Consider the following 27682-nt stretch of genomic DNA (forward strand, 5'->3'; position numbering starts at 1 on the left):
TGTATGCGGCCCTTCCAAGAGATATTAAGGCCTTCCCAGCCATCAAGTTCTTTAAATAACTCCTCTGTCTTACCAGGGAAATTAGCAAGAAAAAGATCCTCCACCTTTGGTGTTATCTGTATGCCCAGATACCTAATGGATTTTTGCGCCCAAACAAATGGGAAAGCTGCACGAAAACCCGGCAGATCTCCTGGTGCTACTGTAAGATTAAGAAATACAGATTTGGCTAGATTTGGTTTAAACCCGGATAATTGTCCATAGTGTGTCATATGTTCTATTACCCTAGTTACTGAAATTTCAGGTTGTGCTAACATCAATAAAATATCATCAGCAAAAAGCATAAGTTTATGTTCTCGCCACCCTCTCACTATCCCTCTAACCTCCTTATCTTTCCTCACCAGACAGGCCAGTGGCTCTATATATAAAGCAAAAAGGAGCGGAGATACCGCACATCCCTGCCGGGTCCCTCGCCCCAGGTTAAACATTTTAGTATATGCTCCATTAATTTTTAATGTGGCTAAAGGGCCTTTGTATAGGAGTTGGAGCCAGCCTAAGTATCTCCCTGTAATACCTACTCGCCGTAACACCGCAAATAAAAATGTCCAGTTCACGCGATCAAACGCTCTCAGCATCAATTGAAAGCAGGACCGCTGGTGTCTGATCATCTCTCACTTGTTGGATCACATGTATTAGACATCTAATATTATCGAATGTTTGACGTCCAGTTATAAATCCCGCCTGATCTGCGTGTATTATGTGCGGCATTTGTTCTTGTAATCTACGGGCTAATATTTTTGTAAAGATTTTATAATCCACATTGAGGAGTGAGATCGGCCTATAGGAGCTACAGAGCTGGGGATCTTTCCCTGGTTTTGCTATTAGAGTCACTCCTGCTAATCTCCACGAAGGAGGGAGTTCCTGGGCACCTTCTAGCGCATTAAATAGTTGTAACAGCACTGGAGCCAGGTGTTTCGCAAACAATTTGTAAAATTTTGTGGGAAATCCATCAGGGCCTGGAGCCTTGCCATTCGTGAGGTCCGCTATCGCCCAGTTGACATCCTCGAGCGTTATGGGGGCAGATAGAGATTCAGATTCTCTGCGTCCTATTTGGGGAATATCCACTTCCTGTAGATATTGCTCGATTACTGCTGTTTCTGATGTCTGTTCTGCCTCATACAGTGTCTTATAATAATCTAGAAAGGTTTCCTGAATTTGCTCTGTCTGAATTCCCCCAATGTAGTTACGCTGAGCCTGCTTTTTAAGCTTATTAGCCAGCAACCTACCCGCCTTGTCTCCAAATTCAAAGTGTTCTTGCTGCACCTTTTGTAATTGTGTGGCTAGGTCTGCTAATTGAAGTTCGTTAAGCTTTAATCTCAACTGGTGCAGTTTCCCCAGCCCTTTAGTGTCCGCTGGCTTCTCTTTATGCTCCTGCTCTATTCTCCGCAATTCCTCCCTAAGGTTATTCTCCTGTTCTGTGCGGGTTTTAGTAATGTGGGCCCGCAACGCAATCAAGTGCCCACGAATCACAACTTTAAGACCCTCCCACAGACTGGCCGGATGGATTTCTCCCACATCATTGTATTCAAGATATTCTACAATATATTTTTCTATCACTGGAACATTCTTCGTGTCATGTAGGATAGCCTCATCCAGTCTCCAATATCTGGGGCCTATAAATTTGGAACCAGCTCGAATTACTAATATCACTGGAGAGTGGTCAGACCATGTTCGTGGTTCAATAGATAGCTTCTGTACTTTATTTGCCAGTGCCCCATCACCCAGCCAGCAGTCTATTGTAGAATAGGAGTGATATTTGGATGAATAGTATGTGTAGTCTTTCTTAGGCCCCTGATTCGCCCTCCATAGATCTATCAGTCCCCATCGGGTCATAAAGCCTTTTAACAATTTCCTATCAGCTTTAGCATATGGAGCTTGGCCCGTGGAATTGTCTAGTGGCGGGTGTATAGTCACATTGAAGTCTCCCCCTACTAGCAATAGACCCTGTTGATGTCGCTGCAAAGCCTGCTCTATCTGCTCTATATGTGGGCCTTGTCCCTGATTTGGGGCATATACGTTAAGTATAGTGTATTGGACATTGTATAGGGAGACCACCATCAATAGAAACCTACCCTCTTTGTCAGTTATATTCTTTAGCACCTGCCAAGGGTGTGTCCCAGCTAATGCTATCATCACCCCTCTCTTTTTTGGGGTGGCTGCACAAGATGAGAAACACATTATAGGGTAGCACTTATGATATACTAACTTCTCATAGCATTTTTTAAGATGTGTCTCTTGTAAGAGAAATAAATCCGCTTTTAGGCGCTGCATCTCTTTAAACATTAATTTGCGTTTCATAGGCGAATTAAGCCCCCTCACATTCATAGTTACACATGTGATCACTTTATCTGCCATTTCTAATCATACATGATGTGATACAACCACCACTTAGTCTCCCCCCCTCCTCCCTATCCCCTTCCCCCCTCCCCACCCAACCTTAAACCATAACCAACATGTCCCTCTCACCCGATGGGACATGTCTTTGGAGTTATGACTCAATGTCCCGACATCTTCGCCAGCTTGCTGAATATGTCTGGCCCTCTAACTGATAGTCAAAGTAATCCTCTCATCGTTTCCGCTATACATCCAAACAGGAAAAGTTGCAATCTTTGTAATCCATAGGGAAACTCTAGCTCACGTGGCCTTTTCCACTATAGTTGTATGTCCTGATATTTGCCGTCTCAGGCGTCCACGCCCCTGGGAGACCACTGCCATTTGGATTTATGGCTCTTTGATGGGTCCTTTGGTGTTTGTGATCGACCTGTTTCCGCCGATGACTCCGGATCCATATATTCTTGGGCCTCATCGATCGATGTTACTCTTCGCTGTTTGCCTTCCCGATAGAATACTAGGGCAAACGGGTGCTGCCATTTATATTTAATGCCATCTGCTCACAGGCGTTCTGTCAGCGGGCGTAATGCTTTTCTGCGCTTAAGTGTTGTAGCTGATATATCGTGAAATAATTCTATAGGGTATGTTTCCCAGATAATAGGCCCGTTCGCCCTCGCCTTATGCATGACCTCCTCTTTAGTCTTAAATTCTGTGAAACATGCCACAATATCCTTGGGCACATTAGCTTTACGCGAGCCCAACGCCCGGTGTGCTCGCTCTATTCGGATGGATTCGGGGGCCACAACCTGTTCCGGCGTGGATAGAAGGTAGGCTGCCAATGCCTGAACCACTTGCTCACTTTTATTATACTCCAGTATTTCAGGGAGGCCCCTTATCCTAATGTTTGCCCGTCGGCTCCTGTTCTCAAGGTCTTCCACCTTGTCAGTGAGAAGCAATTGCCTCTCAATCGCATTTATAGAGTCCGCATGTTCCTCTAGGCCAGCCTCAGTCTCATTGACTCTGTTTCCCAGCTCTTTTATCTCTCCCCGCAGGTCTGCCCCCAACTGTGCAAATTCTCTGCGCATTTCTTTCATCTCCGATTTTATATCCTGGAACCATGTTCGCAGCTGGTCCCATTTATCAGGCTGCATGTCACCATCTCCTTCTTCGCCATTGTCTTTAGGGTCCGCCGGCGAGCATGGCCTCATGGCGCTCATGCTCGCGCCTTTTTCCGCGGCCTGTGTATCTGGCGCCTGTTCTCGCTGCCGAAACGCGAAGGCGTTTAGATTCATCGTTTTAAGCTTGGAATTCGACATCGTTAGGTCCGCGACCTTTCTTCTCGCTGCCAGTGCTTTTAAAATCCACCCGAGGGCTCAGACAGCAATATTTTTATCTCCTTTTTAAGCTGGCTATCGGGAGCTCCGCTTTCAAGCTGCCATTGCGGAGCGTGACGTCACTTCCTCCTTCACTCACTGTTTTTGACTCTGCCACCTCTCCTGGAAGGGTGTTCCAGGTGTCTACTACCCTCTCTGTGAAAAAGTATTTCCTGATGTTACTCCTAAGTCTACCTCCCTGCAACCTCCATTCATGTCCTCTAGTTCTACCGCCCCTACATTTCTGGAAGAGGTTTGTTTGAATATTAATACCTTTCAAGTACTTAAATGTCTATCGTATCACCTCTTTCTCTAGCACATACATATTCAAGTCTTCCAGTCTCTTCTGCTAGGTCTTGTAGCACAAACCCTATATCGTTTTTCTGCCTTTCTCTGAACTGCCTTGAGTCTTTTCATGTACTTGAAGGAGATACAGCCTCCAAAACTGGATACAATACTCCACATGGGGCCTCACCAATGACTTGTACAGAGGCATCAACACCTTTCTTCTACTGATTATGCCTCTCTCTATGCAGCCTAGCATTCGTAAGGTAACAGCCACCGCCTTGTAACACTGCTTCACCACCTTGAGATCCTCAGACACTATCACCCCAAGGTCTCTTACCCCCTAGCATACACTGATTTCTACACCCCAAGTGCAACATTTTGCACTTCTTCGCATTAAATTTCAACTGCCAAACATTCGACCATTCTTCTAATTTTTGTAGCTCTCTTCTCATGTTGTCCACTCACTCCAGGGAGTCCACTCTGTTGCAAATCTTGGTGTCATCTGAAAAATGATGATGGACACACTATCTCCATTTGTGAGCACAAGATCTAGAGTCACCCCTCCCCTCGTGGGTTCTGTCACCATTTGTCTCAGCAGTGCACTTTGAAAAGCATCCATAATCTTTCTACTTCTTCCTGATTCTGCAGATGGGACCTTCCAATCCACATTCGACAGGCTGAAATCCCCCAGCAACAGCACCTCCCCCTTCATTCCTGTGCTTTGCTACACTGCACACCTTTAAAAGCTAAGTCATGTTCTACTACCCCTTTCTCTAGCAGACAACAAAGATGTTATGCCAAAAATGTTGCAGCAACGGCTGGTGAGGAAGTTGCTCATTACAGTTAGGTGCATATCAGAGCTTAGAGAAACTCACAGAATCTTACTTGAAACTTAAGGCATGAGCCATCAAGACTGATGCAGGAACTGATGCCCTCTGCTACGATCATTCCAAGCCGTCGAACCTGGAGCAGATTACTGTCTAGGTGGCACTGCACCCCTGCCATCAAGTAGCTTAGGAGTTCTGAAAGCACAGAAGTGGAGCATAAGATCAGCTGTCCAGCTGAATACAGAACAAAGGTATTCTCATCTGCCACTGCTCATATGCTGCAGCCAGAACAGAATCATAAAACTAAACAGATACAGAGCATCATACACAGAGAAACACATGCACACTGATGTACCTTGTTTAACAGAATGAAAAACTTTTCCTAGACCATTATGAAAATGTTATTGTTTTGTTTGGCATTTGTGAGATAGGTATATGATCTGATTAATAGATAAGGCAATAGGTAAAACCTTGCCGTTAGCGCTCAGGTTTCGGACCTGTATTAATTCAACCAACTCTCTGTATGCAGGTATGTCTTCAGCATTTGTTCAAATTAGGTATGATTTGCACAATCTATGGACCTCTCTCTACAGATCAGAGTATGGTCCTTACGTTTACTCTCATTAAATGCAGAAACATATACTTCAGAGTAGATTAGTCATTGACAATGCATATACAATGCCTAAAATTACACAGTATAAAACCCACCCAATACAAGACATTAAAAAAAAAAAAAAATTAAAACGTACAGCAATCTAAAAATGGTAAAACAATGTCATATTAGAAAGTCAACCCCCCTCATAAGGTGTGCTCAAATAGATAAAGCAGACCAAGACCATTTAGTCTGCCCAGATATACCACTCCACATGGCTAAGGATATAAGCAAACAGCCAGTCATAGAATCTTCACCATCTGTAGGATATCATTCATTACCCAAAGTTAATTTTTCTCTTCTTCCTATATTTGATCTAGGGTTGCCACGCACCATGTATCTGCAATAATCTGTGGCACTAAAAGGTGACCCAAAAATATCACCCGCACAAGACTATGTCCAAAAAAAGTGACTTCAAAAAATACTCTTGCTCTAGATCTCTTGACCACGTGCAAAAGTATTTAAATATAGTGAAAGAATATCATACATTAAATACCTTTGCATGTGGTCAAGAGATCTAGAGCAAGTAATTTTGGGGTTTATTTTTTATGTTAATGCTAGCTTTCTCTGTCCCCAAGAAGAACAAATCCAGAAGCCCCTGTAGACCCCACACTGGGGGACCTTCCCCATACTGAAACTGTCTCCAAGAATTCACCATATTTTTGGTTGAATGTGCTCTTAACTTCATTTACCATGGGCACATTATATCAAGCTTTAGGGTGACCACTTGTAGTTTTGTGAGCATGAATTACAACATGGTATTCATCATCAGGCATTGCTTCTAAAACTGTTTTAAAACTTTGAACATAGTTGTTATTGTCATGCAACAATTGTTGTAGATCATATAGTGTTATAATCTACACCAGGCATAATGACACAACGTTCAGCTTCAAGATTTTCACTGTCCATAAAATAGATTTGTAGAAATTCATGCCTTTCATTAGGTAATGGTAATAATGATCCTGCACTGTGATAAATCTGGCCCTCAACCTTGAAAGTAGGCATAAAACCACCTTCTTGATTTAATGTGCCCCAAATGAGGTCATGCATTGCAGCTGAAGTACAGCCATTGGATAAGTATTTTAGTGGTTCTGGAGGAGCATTTAGTAAAGGAAGCCTTACTTTACCTCCTGAATAACACATACAAGAGGGTTCTGCCTTAACATTTAGTGCACAACATGATTTGCAGACAATGTTCATCTTGTCAATGCTCAATTGAGGAGACTCTTCATATTCGTTCATTGAGTTGTAAGAAAAAACTGCCCCTTGTAAATTAAGAACATAAGAACAAAAGTATTGCCACACTGGGACAGACCAAAGGTCCATCAAGACCAGCATCCTGTTTCCAACAGTGGACAACCTGGGTTACAAGTACCCAGTACAATACATTTTATGCTGCTTATCCTAGAAATAAGCAGTGGATTTTCCCCAAGCCCATTTTAATAATGGCTTATGGACTTTTATTTTAGGAAGCTATTCAAACCCCATTAACTGCTTTTACTACATTCTCTGGCAAAGAATTCCAGAGTTTAATTACATGTTGAGTGAAGAAATATTTTCCCCGATTTGTTTTAAAATTTACTTCGCTAATAGTCTGCATGCCGGGTGTGTAGCTCTTCGGGGGCTGGAGGAGTTCGGACACAGACAAACAACACACGCGTCTACTTTATATATAGAGAGAGTTCCAGAAGAAGGGGAGGACAGAGAGAGGAAATGCAAGCAATCCCAAACTCTTTGAGTGCCTGAGGAAAAACAGGGGGGAGGGGGGAAGAAAAAGAGACACCTTTGGGTATCCCTTCAAGCATAGTCCAAAGAGGGATTCTGACACTTTAAGTCCCCCAGCTCAACTGAAAACTCAGTTTTCCAATGAGGCCAGGAGCAGGGCAGTCCAGAATGTCTGCACAGAATGTTTGTCAACCATCTGCTGAAGACAGAGCAGTACTGAAAGGTTCTGCCTGCCTACACAATGCCCTATGTAGGGCATAGCTCAAATTTGATTGGCTCTGTCTCCCATCTGCTGGTTGACAGACATAGAGGGGGATAATCGAACGCGGACGCCCATCTCCATGGGCGACTATCTCCGAGGACGGGTCCGCGAAGGGGCGGGACAGACCGTATTTTCGAAAAAGATGGGCGTCCATCTTTTGTTTCGATAATACGGTTGGTGCCGGGCAAATGCATCAAATTTGGGCGAATTTGAGCTGGGCCATATCGGTTTTCAGCGATAATGGAAACCGAAGCCACCCAGCTCAAAAACGAACAACTCCAAGGCATTTGGTCGTGGGAGGGGCCAGGATTCGTAGTGCACTGGTCCCCCTCACATGCCAGGACACCAACCAGGCACCCTAGGGGGCATTTAAAAAAAAAATTAAAATACCTCCCAAGTCCACAGCTCCCTTCCCTTGGGTGCTGAGCCCCCCAAAATCCCCCAAAACCCACTGCCCACAACTCTACACCACTACCATAGCACTTATGAAGGGGGGCACCTAGATGTGGGTACAGTGGGTTTGGGGGGCAGTTTGGAGGGCTCCCATTTAACAACACAAGTGTAACAGGTAAGGGGGGGGGGGCCTGGGTCCACCTGCCTGAAGTCCACTGCACCCACTAACAACTGCTCCAGGGACCTGCATACTGCTGTGATGGAGCTGGGTATGACATTTGAGGCTGGCATACAGGCTGGCAAAAAAAAGTTTTTAAAGTTCTTTTTTTTTTTGGTGGGAGGGGGTTAGTGACCACTGGGGGAGTCAGGGGAGGTCATCCCCAATTCCCTCCAGTGGTCATCTGGGCAGTTGGGGCACTTTTCGTGGACTTGTTCGTGAAAAAAAAGGGTAAAAAAAAATTTCGGCCCAAATTCTCGCTACTGCCGCCCTTCTTTTTTCCATTATCGGCCAAGAGCACCCAGCTCTCCTGGGCCGATAAACACGCTCCAGTCCCGCCTTCACCACGCCTCTGACACGCCCCCGTCAACTTTGTTCGTTCCCACGACAGACTGCAGTTGGAGGCGCCCAAAATCGACTTTCGATTATACCGATTTGGGCGCCCATGAGAGAAAGGCGCCCATCTCCCAATTTGGGTCGAAATATGGGCGTCTTTCTCTTTCGAAAATAAGCTGGACTACCTACCGGTTCTAGATTGCTATGGTAAATACAATAAGAAAACTCCATCTTGTAGCCAGGATATATCCTTAACAGTACAAACTAAAATAATTGGGCAAATTGGAATGGCCAGTTGGTCTTTACCTGCATCATCTAAATTTACTACGGTACTAAGCTGCCAAGTTATAAATTAAATGAAATAAATTCACAATCTCTTCTTCCCTTGCACAGAAACAGTATTGCTGTTCCAAAGATTCAACAGCAAAGAGGTAGCACAATACGGTTTTATTTGCTAAAATATATTATTCATCCAAGTTTTAGTAGATTTGAACCTCATTATATTAACATTGTGGTCAACTAAAGCCAGCACACTGGTTAGCTCAGGATTCAGTGTGCAACTGCAATAGACCCTAATGGTAAAACAATTATTACATTCCAGTAAGAGTATCATTTTTGTTTAATCAAAATGCTGCAAATATGTAGTAAAGGCAAAATGTACAAACGAGGTCTATCTACACTTAGAGCAGAATGCAGATATGTCCTATTCATCCTTACCTTGCTTGTGACTCTCTAGTTCTTCCTCCTTCAGATGACACAGACAGATAAGAATTGCCTTGCTTATGTACAGCTGCTGCTCAATGGGTGAGTGCTTCACTGCGCTGCTGCTGCCCCAAGTCTCCAGGAGTTCCTTCAGCACCTGCCCCACCGAACAGAGATTTCCAGGTTCAATACTTGTGGGCAGAGATTGCATCTAGCATGCATGGACACATATGCAAACTCTCCAGTACACAAAAGCTTGGTATCATTTTAAAATCAAACGGGGTCACAGAATGCAAAGGCGATCAGTACTGTGAGGAAATGGTATATTAGCAGCAAAGCGGTTTTGCTGTCCACAAAGGAAGGGATTCAGCAGAGCAAATCAGGCCCTGGGGCTGCAGAAAGAAAACAATGTGCCTCGGGATATAATAGTATAGCTGTGGAAGCAGGCTGACAAAGCAGTGGTGTTCTATACAGCCCAATGCCTGAATGAAATGGAAAGAAGTGCAAACTGAAGTCTATAAAGATATATAGTAGTTGCAATGACTTTGCAAAGGAGATGGGAGCTGAAGGAATACACAATTAGACTGAAGAAAGAACACATGAAGTAAGTGGTGGTTCCCATTTGGATTGTAATTTACTGTCAGCAGTGCTAACTTTACAGTCATGACTCCTGAGGAAGTAAGCAAAGCCTTGGTTAAAACTGGCTTACAGCAACTGGGGCAGCTATATTCTGCTGCACGGCTAAGTACCTTTCAGGATTTGCAAGCTGGTTATCTTATCCCACACACAGAGTTCTTTTTTCATTGACAAATGCGACATTTGCTACAGAGAAAAAAAGTTTTATACAAATGGCTTAATTGGGCTCCAACTCCTTTTGAGGAATTGTTGGACAGAGGCTTTAGGCAATATAAAATGATATCTAGTTTGTATGACATTTGAAGTATATTTCCAATTGGCAGAAAGATTTGGATTTCACACTTACTGACCAAGATCAATCCACAATCTAATACCTTTTGACTTTCCATCTCAGCGAATTTGGTGGAAAATGGAGTGAAATCCCTGTACAGATGATATAGGTCACTGGCCCAAATAGCCCAGTTTCTCCCTTCACGTGAGCATATGGGCAGGAGGGTATCTATATGCATATTTAGTGGGACTGTGCCCCTGTCAGGCATGTTTGCCTTCCCAACAGAGGCTAGACCTATCCTTTTTCTTTTACACCTGCCCCAAACTTTGACACCATCAGAGATAGTTAAAGTAATTTTGCCTTGCACAGTGGTGGTTGCCATGAGGTGGCGAAGTGATGGCAAACAAGCGCTCCCTACTCTTGCCCAGGAGGCTTATTATATGAGTAAGTTGACAGCTCAGAAACATGGCAGGGTACTCAAATTTGAAAAATTGTGGGTGCCCTTTCTGTCTTGGTAGCAGCTACCATAACCATACAGACTTTTTTGTTTTCATTTTTATTATTACCCATTAGGTTTCTTTATTCAGATTCAAACTGTTGGGTAGTCAGGACAACTAGACCATAGATAAAACTCACATTGCTTTCAAAGTTTTTTTTGCATTTTGAACCTGGATCTAATTTTTTCTGTTTATGAATGCCAGTAGTACCTTTGAGGATTGATATATCTACGCTTCAGCCTAGAGGGGAGTTGGGGGCAGGGGATTACATATACTTTTATATAATATGATTATATTATATACAGGTTTGTACAAAATTATATTACACACTTGTAATATGCAGGACAAAAATCAAGTCACATTGTTCTATCTTTCCACATGCCCCCAGGCCAACGATGGCCAGCATTTCGCTCAGTTGCTGCAGGGTCCCATACGGCGGGGCATTTTTCTATCGACAGCACTTCTGATCCTTAATGACTGTCGCATCAGGATCAGGAGTGCTGTCGATACATTGGCGATCAAGTGGCGCTTAAATGGCAACTCTGGCTGTTAAGAACTAAGCCCGGCGCTGGGCAAGCTTGTACCGTATTTGGCAAACCAGTTTAGGACTGGATGGAGGTTCAATGGAAACACCAGAAATTTGGAATGCGAGGACAGAGCCATGCAGACTTTTACGATCTGTGTCCCGCAAATGACAAGCTGGATTTGGATAGGCTGGAGTGGGCTTCAACAGCAACTTCAGTTATTGGAACCTATGGACAGGGACTGGGCAGACTTCTACAGTTTATGTCCCAGAAATGCCAAAAAGAGACAATGATCAAGTATTTTATATCACATTCATTGTTTGTATAATCATGACTTGATAACAAATGTGAATGTTGGGCAGACTGGATGGACCGTTCAGGTCTTTATCTGCCGCCATTCACTATGTTACTATGTTATTTCTTTTTTTATGTTGGATAGTGGACCAGCCACTTGCTCTACTGTTATTATTGGAGGTACCAACATGGCTTACTCATGGAAAAAAATTACACTGCAACATGGAGGGCAGTGAGGCAATTTCTAAGGAATGGGAACCCTTCTCGATGCTTTGATGTCATGTTTACTCAGCACTTTGATAAACAATTTGGTAGTATGAGCAGCAACAATGACCCAGGAAGGGGAGAATGGAAAAGGGGAGGGGCAGTGGTGTGGAGAGGAGGAGGATAGGTCTTAATGGAAGAAACAGGGCAATATGCGACTGTGATTATGTTATATAACTGGTATTGCAATGTAGTTGTAGAAAAGCATGTGATATAATATGATCTATATATATAAAAGGCAACCCCAACGTTCTGAAGCCTCCACGGAAGTTGAGGCGCCCGAGATATCCGGTGTGCCCTGGAGTGTCTGCACCGCCCTCGCGTCAAAACGTCATGACGCGTCAAAACGTCATGACGTCGAGGGCGGAGCTATTGACACTCGAGGGCCGAAACGGCCCACAGCGAACAAGGCAAGTAGCTTCGAGGGACGGAGGGAGGGCGAACAAGGCAAGTAGCTTTGAGGGACGGAGGGAGGGGGCCCCTTGCTAGCGCCCGTTTCATTCTGCTCAGAAACGGGCATTTTTTTCCTAGTTTTGAATAATTTGCCCAACACAAAAACAAAAATGATGAACATAAAACAGAAATGCTTATTTCAAATGTATGAGTAATATACAATCTACTTAACACAGAGTTATACAAACAAAAGCAACAATTTCCATATACCTGCATCAATAAAGGACGTCGACTACTGTCAAGGGCCAGGTATCCCAAAAGGCTTTGCAACACAGTGGTCTGTAATAGAGCACATAAAATTGTTACTGTACTTCAAAAGAGAATGAGATTGGTGGGGGTTTGGGAGTAAGAGAAAACAGCAGAGCTAGATGCTTCAGTTCATCATGCAAAAGACATGGCAAAAACCTTAAAATGCCATCTTTTCAAGAAAGCATAACAAGGTAGCACCTCTTGGCTTTAGGCATCAAGCTACAACACATCCACACTGCAGGGGAAGGCTTCTGTGAGGTCTTAGGTTCTTACCTTATATCCATACTGCAGAAGCAACATTTTCTGTGTCAGCACAAACTGTGCCTTCTTATTTTTCATCACCAAGTTCCCCAATAATCTGCAGAGGACAACAGCCCTAGAAAGTGACGTTAATAAATGAAGAATCTAGTCTAAATCTATTATTATAAACACAGAACCAAAAAATAGCATGCTGACTAGGGATAAATTTGGTCTTACCTACTCATTTTTCTTTCCTTGAGCTCAACCAGCCCAGTCCAAACCCGATAGGTTATACCCATCAACCAGCAGATTGAGACAGAGCCTAACAAGCTGGGTGAGCTTCAACCTATAAGAGGCATTGTGCAGATCTTGTAACAAAGCAGAGAATGAGATCAACCCCCCCCCCCCCCCCCCCACACACACACACACATCAAAAACACTGCAGAAGGAGGGATGCTGACCAGCACAGCACACCAGAAATAAGTACATAAGTACATAAGTAGTGCCATACTGGGAAAGACCAAAGGTCCATCTAGCCCAGCATCCTGTCACCGACAGTGGCCAATCCAGGTCAAGGGCACCTAGCACGCTCCCCAAACGTAAAAACATTCCAGACAAGTTATACCTAAAAATGCGGAATTTTTCCAAGTCCATTTAATAGCGGTCTATGGACTTGTCCTTTAGGAATCTATCTAACCCCTTTTTAAACTCCGTCAAGCTAACCGCCCGTACCACGTTCTCCGGCAACGAATTCCAGAGTCTAATTACACGTTGGGTGAAGAAAAATTTTCTCCGATTCGTTTTAAATTTACCACACTGTAGCTTCAACTCATGCCCTCTAGTCCTAGTATTTTTGGATAGCGTGAACAGTCGCTTCACATCCACCCGATCCATTCCACTCATTATTTTATACACTTCTATCATATCTCCCCTCAGCCGTCTCTTCTCCAAGCTGAAAAGCCCTAGTCTTCTCAGCCTCTCTTCATAGGAAAGTCGTCCCATCCCCACTATCATTTTCGTCGCCCTTCGCTGTACCTTTTCCAATTCTACTATATCTTTTTTGAGATACGGAGACCAGTACTGAACACAATACTCCAGGTGCGGTCGCACCATGGAGCGATACAACGGCATTATAACATCCGCACACCTGGACTCCATACCCTTCCTAATAACACCCAACATTCTATTCGCTTTCCTAGCCGCAGCAGCACACTGAGCAGAAGGTTTCAGCGTATCATCGATGACGACACCCAGATCCCTTTCTTGATCCGTAACTCCTAACGCGGAACCTTGCAAGACGTAGCTATAATTCGGGTTCCTCTTACCCACATGCATCACTTTGCACTTGTCAACATTGAACTTCATCTGCCACTTGCACGCCCATTCTCCCAGTCTCGCAAGGTCCTCCTGTAATCGTTCACATTCCTCCTGCGACTTGACGACCCTGAATAATTTTGTGTCATCGGCGAATTTAATTACCTCACTAGTTATTCCCATCTCTAGGAGCTGCCTTAAATTTTAACCATAGCACACCAGAAAGGGAGTGCTTCTGAACTTATTTGGCTGGACTCCAGGAAAGAAAATTAGCAGGCAAGACCAAATTTTTTCTTTTCATCCACCAGACCAGTCCAGAAATGATAGGATGTAGCAAAACAATCTCACCTGGTGTGGGAAGCTGAAACCCCAGTGGAAGTCTCATGAGGCCGCCGCTGGAAGTCTCAGCAGCCATGTTAAAAGAGCACAGAGGAGAGGATCAATGCTGCCCCAAAGAAGCCACTAGACCACCACGGTACCTCGAGGTATGTGACCGGAGGGCACCCTGTGCTCAGGAGAGGGAAGGCACTTCCAGGGGAATCCCACAGGATCTAGGTCCATCCCCACAGGATTCCCGCGGACCCGGATCCATCCCTGCTGGGTCACTGCAGACATGGAGGGGATCCCAGCGGGAATCCCGCTATCCCCGTTCCCGAGCAGCTCTCTACTCTAAAGGGGCTTGCTTGAGCTTACTCCTAAAGCATAACAAAAACTATTCACAAGGAAAACAGGGCCAAGCCTTTCTTCAGGCCTATCACAAAAACGCCTAGCACCCACCTGGGATTAATCTGTGGCCACCTGGAGCACTGCTCAGGTCTGCCGGCACCTGTGCACGTGCTCTACACTAATCAAATCAAATCAATTCTTGTATATCACTAATATCCCCTTTCCAGGATTCAGTGTGGTTTACATTCTAGCACACTCCTCCCACCAACTGGGTCCTGCTTACCTCTGGGCAAGTCTCCCACTCTCAAGTTATTACCTGGTGATTTCTAAGGACACTGGGGCCACACTCTCTCTTAGTCAGAGCAGGACAACTGAGATAATAAACTAATGGGTTTATTATCAGAAAAGCAGAACAGTGAACGATATAAATTAGATGGAAAAACAACAAGCAATAACAGGTAACTGAAACAAGGATTAACATTAAACTGTCTAAACACTTTGTTACTACCTGGGCAACACCTGGGTAGTTTCAAGAAAATGACTGCTCACAGGTCTTGAACAGGGCCTCAGGGCAGAGATGCTTACCCTCTGTACTCCCTTTCTGAGAGTGGGGAAAATCCAGTACCTCCTTGCTAGAGTTTGAACTCCAGGTTCAATCAGAGCCCAGAGAACCAACTTTGAAAGTATCTGACCAATGGCACTGCAGGTTACCTTCCTACAGGGCTTAAACTGAACAAGAAAACAGCCTTCTCTGCAACAGCTTTAAAACACAGAACAAACACCATCTGCTGGCCAAAGAAGAGAAATACAATGCATGAAAATATTAATGCAATTCACAGGCTTGAACCCCCCCCCCCCTATTTCACCACAAGGCCATCTTGTAAAAAGGACAACATCAGGGCAACCAAAGTTCAAAATGGATCCCTAGCCTTTTTTCCTGCACCAGGCCCCAAAGACTCTCCAGCCCCTCACATATGCAAAAACGGAGCAGTTTCTGGAATGCAACAATATGGAGATGACTTCCTCTGAATAGCCCTTGAGCCCCTCTCAAAGGCCAAAACCGCAGCCTTGACTGACCTCTAGAATCCTCTACTTACGTCCCTGTGCCCGATCGGCCGAACGCCTTTGGCTGAAATCCCATGCTGACTTCATACATTTCAAATTTTTGCTGACCTCCTTCCAGTCTGCTCTTTCACTTCCAAAAAGGACTACTACATCCAGTTGACAAACTCTCTTCGCTCAAACCCTCAGCATTTCTTTGCCACACTGAACCCTTCTCCCTCAGCATTTCTTTGCCACACTGAACTCTCTCCTCAAAGTGCCTTCACCTCCAACTCCTCCTTCACTTTCTCCCCAGACTCTGGCTGAGTACTTTCATGATAAGGTTCACAAGATTAAACTTGAATTATCAACCAAGTCACCTCCAATTCTCCTCCTTTAGTCCATTCTCTCAATCCTCCTTCAACTCCTGCCTCCGTTTCTTCCTTTTCTGCAATCACTGAAGCGGAAACTGCACATTTTCTTTCCTCCTCCAAACTGACCTGTTCCTCTGATCCTATTCCTACCCACCTACTTAGCACTCTCTTTCCTACTGTCATCCCTTCTATCTGTCATATCCTCAATTTTTCACTTTCCACTGCAACTGTTCCTGATGTCTTCAAACACACCACAGTTACAACGATCCTCAAAAAAACTTCACTGGACCCTATCTGTCCTTATAACTATCTCCCCATCTCCCTCCTCCCTTTCCTATCCAAGATACTGGAACGTGCTGTTCACTGCTTTTGTGTTGACTTTCTTTCATCTCAAGCTATTCTTGATCCACTTCAATCTGGCTTTCGCCCTCTTCATTGAATTGAAATAGCCCTTGCTAAAGTCTCCAATGACATGTTCCTGGCCAGATCCAAAGGTCTCTATTCTATCTTCTTCTTGATCTATTCGCTGCTTTTGACACTGTTGATCACCGCCTACTCCTCGATACGCTGTCCTCACTCGGATTTCAGGGCTCAGTTCTTTCTTGGTTTTCTTCTTCTCTCTCCCCCATCGCACTTTTAGTGTATACTCTGGCGGATCCTGCTCCACTTCTATCCTACTATCAGTTAGTATAACGCAGGGCTCTGTCTTGGGACCTCTTCTTTTTTCCAGCTATACTTCTTCCCATGGTTACTCTATGTGCTGTGATGAAAACAACTTATTTTTCACAACATTTGATGACCCAGCCAAGAGACTGTAAGAGCTGGACTGCTCAGACAGTGGCTTGAAACCCTACTCCAGTGAACTGGCTCTGATAAACCAATTGTCCAAGTAGGGATGAAATCAAATTCCCTCTCTGTGGAAAGCCTGGACTACCATGATCATTACTTTGGAAAACATCCTCAGAGCCATGGCTAGCCCAAAGGGGAGGGCTTGAAACTGAAATATCACCTGAGAATAGCAAATCTGGAGATACCTCTGGAGAGGTGGCCAGCTCAGGATATGCAAGTAGGCCTCTGAGATCCAACACTGTGAGGAATTCCCTGGTATGCACTGCGGTGATGACCGAGTGCAGGATCATTATCATGAAGTGCAACACCTTGAAAGACCAATTTACAGGACCCCTCTTTCTTTGGGGTCAGAAGGTACCTTACATGGAATAACAGCCCCAAAACTGGTCTCCTAGCATACACAATTTCTCCAGTGTGGCAAACCTGACTGCCTACTTTGCCAAGCCCCTTAGGGAGACTCCATAAATGCATCTCCTAAAGAGGAGAACACTAGCATATATCCACTCCTCACAACATCCAGCATCCATTGGTTGGAGGTTATGGAGAGAGAGAGAAGCCAGGATCCCTTCACAGGTGTCCCCTGTGGACAGGGAAGGGACCCAGACTCCTCTGGAAATTCCCAACAACCACCTGCAGCCAGTTGCAGATCCTATCTTTGGACCTCCCCACTTCACTGGGTGACTGGTTCTCCAACTGAGCCCAGGAACCTTCATCAGACCAGCCCTGCACATCCATCACCATCTGCTACAGAGTATACTGGATTTCTAGAGCTGCACACTGTCTCTCATAGGCCAAAGCTCGCAACTTGTTAGATTATGTTTCCATCTGCTGATTGATGGGCATAATCCATCAGTCTGGACTGATCTGGTGGACGAAAAGGAATAGGTACTTTGAAGATTACTCTGACAGCTGAACATATAAAATGCTATAAATAAGCCACATGAGGGAGTCATGAAAGTGTTGATTAGTAGATATTGTACAGAGTATATAAAAGAAATTCTGAGCCTCCCCCTTCTCATGCGCAGTCTAAAAATGGTAACTGATATGAGAACAGATTATATAGAAGCAGACTTTTTGGAAGCGGTTCAGAATAGCAAGGATCTAACTGAAGGAATATAGTTATATGAGATGCATTATAAAGTGTTGCATGTTTATACACACACCCAACTTGGACCAGTAAGGTGTGTCGTCTATTATCAAAATATAAAGTCTCTGAAGGTACTTATATACATTGTTGGTAGGAAAGCCCAATAATTATGGAATACTGGCGAAAGTTATGGGTCCGTTTAGAACAAATGTTACATCAATCTATACCTATAACAAAAGAAGGAAAAATTAGTTCTTACCTGATAATTTCCTTTCCATTAGTCTCAATTAGAGAGCTGCACGGGAACGGAGATAGCAGGAATCCCGCGGGCATGGACCCAGGTCCTGCGGGGTTCCCACTGTACTGCAGGCAAGCCAAGCTTTGCCTTCCCTCCCACGAGCCTCAGGGTGCCCTCACGAGCATACCTGAATACACCCTGATGGTCTAGTGGCTTCTTCAGGGCAGGAAAGATCCCCACTCTTTCCCGCCCACTGCCTCAAATCCTCTCACTGCCACCGTTTCTTTAAAATGGCTGCTGAGACTTCCGCAAAAGTCTTGAGAGGCCACCGCCTGAAGTCTCGACAACCATTTTAAAGAAACAGCAGCAGCGGGCAGGAAAGAGTGGGGATCTTTCTTGCCCCGAAGAGGCCACTAGACCACCAGGATGCACTGAGGTACGTTCAGGGGAGGGCACTCAAGGGTGGATGGGAGGTGGATGAATGGAGTCAAGCGTGGATGAGAGGGAGAGGTCTGTATAAAGGGTGGAGTGTGGGTGCAGGGAGGAAGGAAAAAATGGGTAAGGGGGACACAGCCATGGGGGGGGGGGGGAGAAGAGAAAAGGGCAACTAGAGTACATGAGATGGAAGGGATGGAGAAGAGAGGGGGACATGCTGCTCATGGATGTTTGCTTTTTTGGAAAAGTGTGTATCTTTTTTTAATTTTGTATTTAAGAGTAGAGAAGAAAATGATTTATGTTACTTTTACCTGTATTTTTACTGCTTATACAATCTGGCTTTCTGGTGGGGGGGGGGGGGGGGGGGGGAGGTCAAGGTAACTGCAGTGCGGTGCAGCAGAGGCTGGTTGGGCCAGGGCTGAGATGGAAGAGCACTTGCGGCAGGCTGGGTTACAGTCCTACTGGGACAGCTTAGATTTCTGATCAATCCAGAGACTTGTGGGTTATCTCCATCTACCAGCAGGTGGGGAACAGAGAGAATGCTAGAGATCTGCCATACATCCTCCTGTGCAGTAGCTTCACTTCCAGTATTCTATCTCAGCAGGTGGCTAGACATACTCTGTGCAGTTCTCTGTTGACCTGATCCCCCAGGTGAAGTTGGGTCGGGGGGGGGGGGGGTCTGGAGAGCACAGGATCTGATCTCTAGGGTAAACCTGGGGGTGCAAGGTCCCTCCCACCCCGCTCCCCCATTTCCTTGCTCGCACTGGTGTTACTGGTATTTCTGCCCCAAGGTTAAACAGAGGAGCCAAACACTTTCATGGAGCAAGATGTGTGGTGCCTTACTTTGGGATGAGCCGTTAGCACCATTTAGAGACTGTTGTGCCTCTGCAACTGACTTGAAGACTACACATTGTAAATGGCTCTTATTTTTCTTAGGGCCAGTTTCCTAAATCAAGGCTGCCCCCACCGAGATAGCAAAGCGCTGCTCCCAATGTGGGAGATGGTGCACAACTTGTTTCAGCGCCTCTTCCTCCAGCTCCCCTCTATCCGGACTTGGCACGCAAACTTCTCTGGCTTTGTCCGCAGGCAGAATGTTTGGAGAGCTCCGAGGAGGAGGAGAGTTCCCACTCCCAGGGATCTAGCAGGTTCTGAATGAGGAAATCTGCCTGAACATTCAGCTCCCCCACAAGGTTCTAGATTGATCTGGGAGATGACATGGTCTTTTAGACTGGAGGATGAATTAGAATCTGATAAAACTGCTTTTTTTGTGTGCAAGTCATAATTGCAAAATAAAATGCATTTTACTGCAATGGATGCATTCTGAGTCCCCAACTGTAATGTTGTGGAGAAATCAGATGAACACACACACTCTTGTGTATGGAACATTTTCAATTTTCCACCAGGGATTGTGAAGCGTAGAAACGTAGTAGTAGGGAGTGAAGATAACACTTCATTAACGTATGGACTCCTTTTCTTTATTCTCTTGTATGCGAATCATGCTTCTAATTGGTTTGAGGACTTAGGTCACTTCAGTTTTCCATTTTTTTTTCTCATTTTGAGGCCTGTTGTTTAATCAGTATGCCAGCCACATTCCTCAACCTACCTGATTTTATGTTTATATTTATTATAAAATTTGACATACTGCCTTTTCTAAAAGGAAAGTCAAAGCAGTTAACAATGTACTGTATTTATTTGGATTTTACTCACACCTTTTTCAGTAGTAGCTCAAGGTGAGTTACATTCGGTATTTATATATAAAAATTCCACATAAAATCTTGAGTATACAACAGAAGTACTTTATTAACAGGTGACCTGCTTTACCCTCTCTATTTGTACTACATAAAATCTTGAGAAATAGAACTCCAATTAAGATAGGAAAGGATACAATACATACAAGTAGGAAACATTAAAGAGAAAGAGAAAAGAAGTGGGTCAATATGGAGTGTGGAGACTCAATGCATACCTATAGAATCGGTGTTTAATTAGGGACAATCCCAAAAGCTATCTGGAAATAATAGTGTGATGAAACGCCTAGCCACCTGCCTGGGGCTAACCCTGCAGCCACCTTGAGGGTCTGTCTTCAGCACAGCTCAAGTCTGCCTGCATCTGCTGCTTGTGCTCTACACTACCACCACCCTCTACCCCACTGACTGGGTCTCACTTGCCTCTGGGCGAGTCTTCCACTCTCATGTTTTCCCCTAGTGATTTCTAGGTTACTGGGGCTACACAGTTCCCAGAAAACACTCACAGACCCAACACACAAACCACCAGTATTTTTTGTCAGGCCAAGATACTGAAAGGAGTTAATTGAAGAGAGTCAGTGGTGCAGCTGGTTTATTCACATGTCAAAAAAATCAGGAGGTGACAGAATGGGGCTTGAGCTAATATTAGAGTTGTAAGACAGTGAGTACTGCAGCATTGGAGATCTTATTCTGAAAATGAAAGACCAACGATTTGGCTGAAGAAAAGGCCCAAGTATGTTGTATAGGCCCGTGATGCGTCAGATCTACGAATGTCTGAAACAATTTCTTTGAAGGATTGTACTCACTCTGCTGCTCCCCAGTATCTCTCCACACTCGTCCTTCCCTACACCCCTTCCCGTGCACTCTGCTCCATGGATAAATCCTTCTTATCTGTTCCCTTCTCCACTACTGCCAACTCCAGACTTCGCGCCTTCTGTCTCGCTGCACCCTACGCCTGGAATAAACTTCCTGAGCCCCTACGTCTTGCCCCATCCTTGGCCACCTTTAAATCTAGACTGAAAGCCACCTCTTTAACATTGCTTTTGACTCGTAACCACTTGTAACCACTCGCCTCCACCTACCCTCCTCTCTTCCTTCCCGTTCACATTAATTGATTTGATTTGCTTACTTTATTTATTTTTTGTCTATTAGATTGTAAGCTCTTTGAGCAGGGACTGTCTTTCTTCTATGTTTGTGCAGCGCTGCGTACGCCTTGTAGCGCTATAGAAATGCTAAATAGTAGTAGATTTTGCAAATTATTAATAGCTTTAATGTAATCATTTCTTTTTGCCGTTTTAACTTCACTGTTATAAAAGTTTGCAAGATTTCTGAATTCACTATGTGCATTAGCATTTTTCTGGCTTTTCCTCCAGAGTTGCTCAGACTGCCATAGCTGGCGTTTTAATAGCAAAAGACTGTTATGAACCAGGGGACTAGGTTGCAAGGAAGCTGCAGTTGTGGTAAATGATGCATCAGAGGAATTGGGGCACTAGATAGGAATCCCAGCATACAGCATTCTTCTATTTAGCATAGCCAGAAAATTATCTGGCAGGAAAGAAAAAAAAAGTGGCTGACATGTAGTGGAGTCCCAAGAAATAAATCGAGAAGTACAGCTATGAACAGGTTGCTCACTTTTTGGTAGCTGGGTGAGAATAGGAATCACTAAGGAAGTGAGTAGTAATAAGTGATCAGTCCAGGGCAGGAGTAATATGTGTAGAATCACTTTGTAAAAGGACAAGATCTAGTGTGTGCCCTGCTGCATGTGTAGGGAAATCTACCAATTGGGAAAGGTGAATGTCATTCAGAAAAGAAAGGAATGCAGATGGTCTGGAGGAACAGATATCATCTACATGAATGTTGACATCACCCACAACAGTAAGATTTGGAAACCACGTAGAAGCATCTGCTAAGGTTTGAATGAATGCCTCCCAAAGCTGTTTAATGGGCGTTTGAGGAAGATAAATCTTAAGTGTACATGAACAAGGCATGGCTACTAAGAACTAAGTTTTCCGGATACAAGAAATCCGAGGATGGAAGTTAAATTGCCATAAGTAAGGAAGATAAACAAATTGTCACATCTCCACCTCTTTTCAACATTCTGGCAAAGTGGAATGCCTGAACATTGTAAGCCACATTGAGCCTGTAAATAGGTGGGAAAATGTGGGATACAAATGCAACAAATAAATAAATGTCACTAAATGGCACACATTGATGTAAATAGGTTTCCTTACCATCCCAGAGCCAAGTTTCTGTGAGACATAAAATGTCTAAACAGTCGGAAGAAAAAAGATCCTGTATCAAAGTTATCTTGGCGCTCATAAATCGACAATTAAGGAGACCAAATTGAAGGGAGGTTGGGTTAATAGTGGGAGCAGAACGCTCCCTATTGAACGTCTTAGTAATTGGGGGTTATAAAAGTGACTGTGGTGTACAAGCTATAAGACAGAAGCGACGCAAGGCAACACTGTAATGATTTACCTTAAAAGAAAAACGTTATCTACAGCCCCAGATTGTCGTAATGGGCGAGTCTTTCGGGTCAGACCAGAGAGTTTGGAAGGGCAGCATCATGATTGCTGAAAGGAAGCTTAGAGCAATTCAGGAAGTCGAGTATTATATGAAGGATTTCACCCCCCGAGTTGGCCCCAAGAAGCTCGCCCAAGGAGCAGGACCCGCTCCTTGGGCTTGTGCTGCCACAGTGTCATATGCCACCAGCAGTTTGAATATGTGGGTAACTTCTGAGGACATCCTTACGTGGTAGTCACATGACAGTAGCTCAAGAGTCCGCGAGGATTGGGGACTCAAGATAAAGTGCAGTAATGCAATGATCCTGTAGTAAAAACAAAGACAACACTACTCAAGAGTGGTAGACAAGTATCCAGACAGGAACAGCGGGTATCACTGAGAGGAAAGCTAGATAAGGTGAAAGTTGTAACATATTGTGGGGGGGGGGGAGGGATAAAAAAAAGGGGAAGATTCTAGTAATTGGATGTGATAATGTGTTTCTTATTCTGTTTGACTATGATATCACTTTAATATGTTTGTAAGGTTCTTTCAACAAAGATATTACATAAAATGTCGTAAATAAACATGGGAAGCAGCCCAACACAGATATAGACTCTATCCAGCAGCAAGAGTTACTACAGGGAGCGACATAAGTATGTCGGCTATGCAAGAGTTCAAAATTAACTCAATTCCATTCAGGAATTAGCAGCATACATAAAGTCAAACCCTCAACATATCAAGAAACTGGTTTTAAATTTGACTGTTAAGGAAAATAACTGTTTAATCTCTTACCCAGGTGCCATCTGAACAAATCCAGAAACTACAGCCTCCATCCAGCGGTCTGGAACAGATTCCACTAGCCTCCAGCACATCCTCTGCCAGATGCAGTCCAACTGGGTGAAAGCTGTCAAGCGAGGCAGCACCACGCTCAGAACCTCCTCTGCAGGGGGAAAGCAATAGATGATGTACCTTCCCAAGGAATGGACAGTTCCCAAAGCAGAGAGAAAACTCACAGAGTTACTCTCAAAGCATCTATATTCAGACACCACTGATAAAGATAACTTTTTCACTGACTTTAGTACAGCAACTCTGTTGGAGGTGTGTGGTGTTTGAGGCAATTTTTGTCATATATTTTACTGCGTTATTTTATATCAACTCGTTTGTTAAAGGTTTTTAAGAAATAATCTTGGCTACACTTTGGTCCTTGATCATTTCCACTGTTTGGTTGCTGCTCTTTTTCGCGGAGATTTGTCCCTCTTCTTTGCTTGCATAGAATATTGTTGCACATAAAGGTTTTAATAGAATTGCCAATGCCTCATACTTAAAGTACTGCAGTACAATGAGATATATACTTGTAAGTGACTAAGGCAGATGTGTTCAGGGAAGGGCTTGGGCGGAGTCACATATTTTACGTGCGTATTCTGTAAAATATGGGCTAACACATATGCAAGCTCTTGAGCTATTTCAATATAGGCATAATTTCAGCTAATATTTTGTAAAGACATGAGTGCCTACATGTCTTTATGAAATAGGTTATAAACAGGCACCTTCTCCACCACCAAACCTAGACAACCTGTTATAAAAATTACCCTATATGCCCTATTCACACCAACTTTTCAAGATATACTGGATCCAAGGAGATCCTGACAAGATATTTAAATTTTGGAGTTGCATGTACAGACCTTGCTGCCAACACTTATCAGGCATCACATTGATTTGTACCGAAGTAAAGCAACTCCTGGAGACTGGAGTTGAAAGGAACACAACCGTAATAAATTTAACAAGATTGAAAAGGTGTATGCCATAGGGTACACAAAATTTCCAAAAGGCATTTTACACAATCAGGGGGCTAGCTTTGACAAACAGTTGGAAAAAAGTCCATTTTGGCTCTTATGTTTCAACTGTTTTATTGACACCACAAACTTAGTACAACTCATTAGATGCAATGTTACATATCATAAAACACAAACAGTATCTGAACATCAAAGCACTGAAGCGATGCCAAACTTTTATTGATAGTCACCTCACTCAACCCCTCCAGCCCCCCTCCCAGCGCCTCCTTCCCCCATACTTCTATGCATTTACGGAGGCGTGTTGGTGGTTCACATATCAGGCGGATTCATTTGTCCAGTCTCTTGCCTCCACATGTCTGGAGTACCACCCTTCTCCACATCGTCCATTCTCCAGCAAATATAGTAACATAGTAGATGACGGCAGAAAAAGACCTGCACAGTCCATCCAGTCTGCCCAACAAGATAAACTCATATGGGTATCCTTACCTTGATTTGTACCTGCCTTTTTCAGGGCATAGACTGTACAAGTCTGCCCAGCAGTATTTCTCGCCTCCCAACCACCAGTCCCGCCTCCCATCACCGGCTCTGGCACAGACCGTATAAGTCTGCCCTCCACTATCCTCACCTCCCAACCACCAACCCCTCTTCCCCCACCACCCAATGAGGATCCAATCCTACTGCACAGGATTCCTTTATGCATATCCCCCTTGAACTAAGGGTACCAAGATCTATGTAAAGCTTCATTGCAGCAATGATTTTGTACAGAATCCTATTTCTCACTATTACTCAATAACCTCCATTCCTTCCACCCCCATTTTGGCTCTTATTGTAGCCCTCTCTCAAAATATAAAATTTCACTCAAAACCGTTCAAATGCTCTCTCTGCTGAAACTAGGTCACAGACAAATGGACAGATAATCTCCCCATAGTGCTTCTGAACCCAATCCTTGGGGCACACCCAGCCAGTCAGACTTTCAAGATACTCACAATGAACATGCATGACACAGATTTGTATTCCAAGGAGGCAGTGCATGCAAATTTCTCATGCATATTCATTGTGGATATCCTGAAAACCTGACTTGCTGGTTGTGCCCTGAGGACTGGGCTAAGAACCACTAAGAACCACTGCCATTAGGTATTGACCCCTTTCATAAATTATTCCTATGAAACTAGCCCTCTGAAAATACAAGGAAAGTGTAAAAGGATCACAAAGAAGAGACCCAAGAATAAAACCCAAACAGCTAAGACAAGCTGATTATTCTGAAAAATCCTACTAGCACTGCAGTTTTAAACAGTATCATTCTAGGATCTAGGATGTGATTGGAATGAATGTGCGTCTCCATTTAAATACATGAGCACAGGTGCAAGACTGTTAGCAGTATAGTGAAACATCTCTAGGGCCTCACATTCCCCTTTCCAAGCAGGTTGGGTGGTGTCAAATAGGACTTACCTCTGCGTCCCTGCAAGCAAACCTTCCCCAGCACCTGTGACACAAAGGAGATGGAACAGTTCTTCCCATCTGCTCAGGAAAAAAAAAAAAAAAAAGTCAGCGAACAAAAAAAAGTAAAAGTAGCACTACTAGAGTAGGGATAGTGAGGGAAGAAGGAACAACAACATATAAAACTGACTCTATCCAGTCTCACTTCAACAAAAGAACCTCACTAGAAATCACTGTTCTGGGTCTCCAATACCTCACTGCAGCAATGAGCACTTGGACTTTGGATACAAACACAGAATATGCCCACTTGCAGCATGTATATGTTTACCACAGTCCCCAACCCTAAACCTGCTAGTGAAATCATGTACAATGCTGTAAAAGATGTATTAAAGTTTACTAAACCAATAGCAAAAAAAACAACTTATGTTTCTGAGATGCAAAGATCGAATGGGAACTTTCATGGGCTTAGATAGGACCTGCAGGGGTAAAAACAGAAATTACACAGGTAAAAAGGCTGAATCTATGAAACAGATTTTCAGCCAGCTAAATATATGCTTATACTGCATATTTTCAGTCACAGTATAAAAAAAAAAAAAAAGAGAGAGTTCTGAGGGGACAGAATTTGATCTGGGAAGAAAACTAAACAAATATATTGAGGTTTCAAAAATGTGCATTCATACTTTATCCTATCATTTTTGTTGGCATATGTGAACGAACACACATTTTACTGTATGATAAACTTACACAAACAAAGCGGAGTTACTCATTGTCCCTCAAACTACAGAGCTCCACAGGAATGAGGAATGCGGGATTCCTGCAGCAATGTAGTCAAAATCTCTGGTGACTCCACAAGTCTCGGAATGTACGGAGAGAGGCCGCTGGAGCGCCAGACTGAGGCTCAGAATGCCCAGAGAGGCCGCTGGAGCTCCAGACTGAGGCTCAGAATGCCCAGAGAGGCCGCTGGAGCGCCAGACTGAGGCTCAGAATGCCCAGAGAGGCAGCTGGAGCGCCAGACTGAGGCTCAGAATGCCCAGAGAGGCAGCTGGAGCGCCAGACTGAGGCTCAGAATGCCCAGAGAGGCAGCTGGAGCACCAGACTGAGGCTCAGAATGCCCAGAGAGGCAGCTGGAGCGCCAGACTGAGGCTCAGAATGCCCAGAGAGGCAGCTGGAGTGCCAGACTGAGGCTCAGAATGCCCAGAGAGGCAGCTGGAGCACCAGACTGAGGCTTGGCACACTCTTTGGTTGAATAGTGAATACCATCCATAAAAAACATGGGAGGCTGTTGGGGTTGTAAGAAAACAGAGGGCTGCAAGCAAGAAAATAATGTCGACTCCAGTGGAAATGGAGGAGATTAACTGAGGGGATGGAATGGATTTTAACAGGTATGGGTGGGTATAGGTGAAATTTCTGTCCCCCGTGCAACTCTCTACCTCAGACCAGTCCAGATGCATGGGTAATACCCTACACTCCTGCCAGCAGATGGAGATTCAGAACTACTGATTCCATGCCCTTTTCCCTATAAGCAGACTTCTATAATAGTGCTTCCCAATCTTTTGTGGCTGTGACCCCATGATTGCAGCCAAATAAAGTTGAGTAACTTCCTGAAGGTGCAT

The 27682-nt window shown here is 44.2% G+C and overlaps 1 protein-coding gene across 3 annotated transcripts in view; it reads right to left on the reverse strand.

Moving 5' to 3' along the window:
- The window catches only part of TELO2 (telomere maintenance 2), a 139438-nt gene that overhangs the window by 101645 nt on the left and 10111 nt on the right, over positions 1–27682 (reverse strand). For all 3 annotated transcript variants that reach the window (XM_030212530.1, XM_030212529.1, XM_030212531.1), the window contains exons 4-9: positions 26082–26150; positions 23632–23779; positions 12625–12727; positions 12313–12381; positions 9179–9320; positions 4935–5071 (exon numbers count right to left, since the gene is read on the reverse strand). In XM_030212530.1, coding sequence (XP_030068390.1) covers positions 4935–5071; positions 9179–9320; positions 12313–12381; positions 12625–12727; positions 23632–23779; positions 26082–26150 — 668 coding nt within the window. The remainder of the gene's footprint in view (positions 1–4934; positions 5072–9178; positions 9321–12312; positions 12382–12624; positions 12728–23631; positions 23780–26081; positions 26151–27682) is intronic.

The sequence above is a fragment of the Microcaecilia unicolor genome, chromosome 8 (assembly GCF_901765095.1).
Source record: "Microcaecilia unicolor chromosome 8, aMicUni1.1, whole genome shotgun sequence".
NCBI lineage: Eukaryota > Metazoa > Chordata > Amphibia > Gymnophiona > Siphonopidae > Microcaecilia > Microcaecilia unicolor.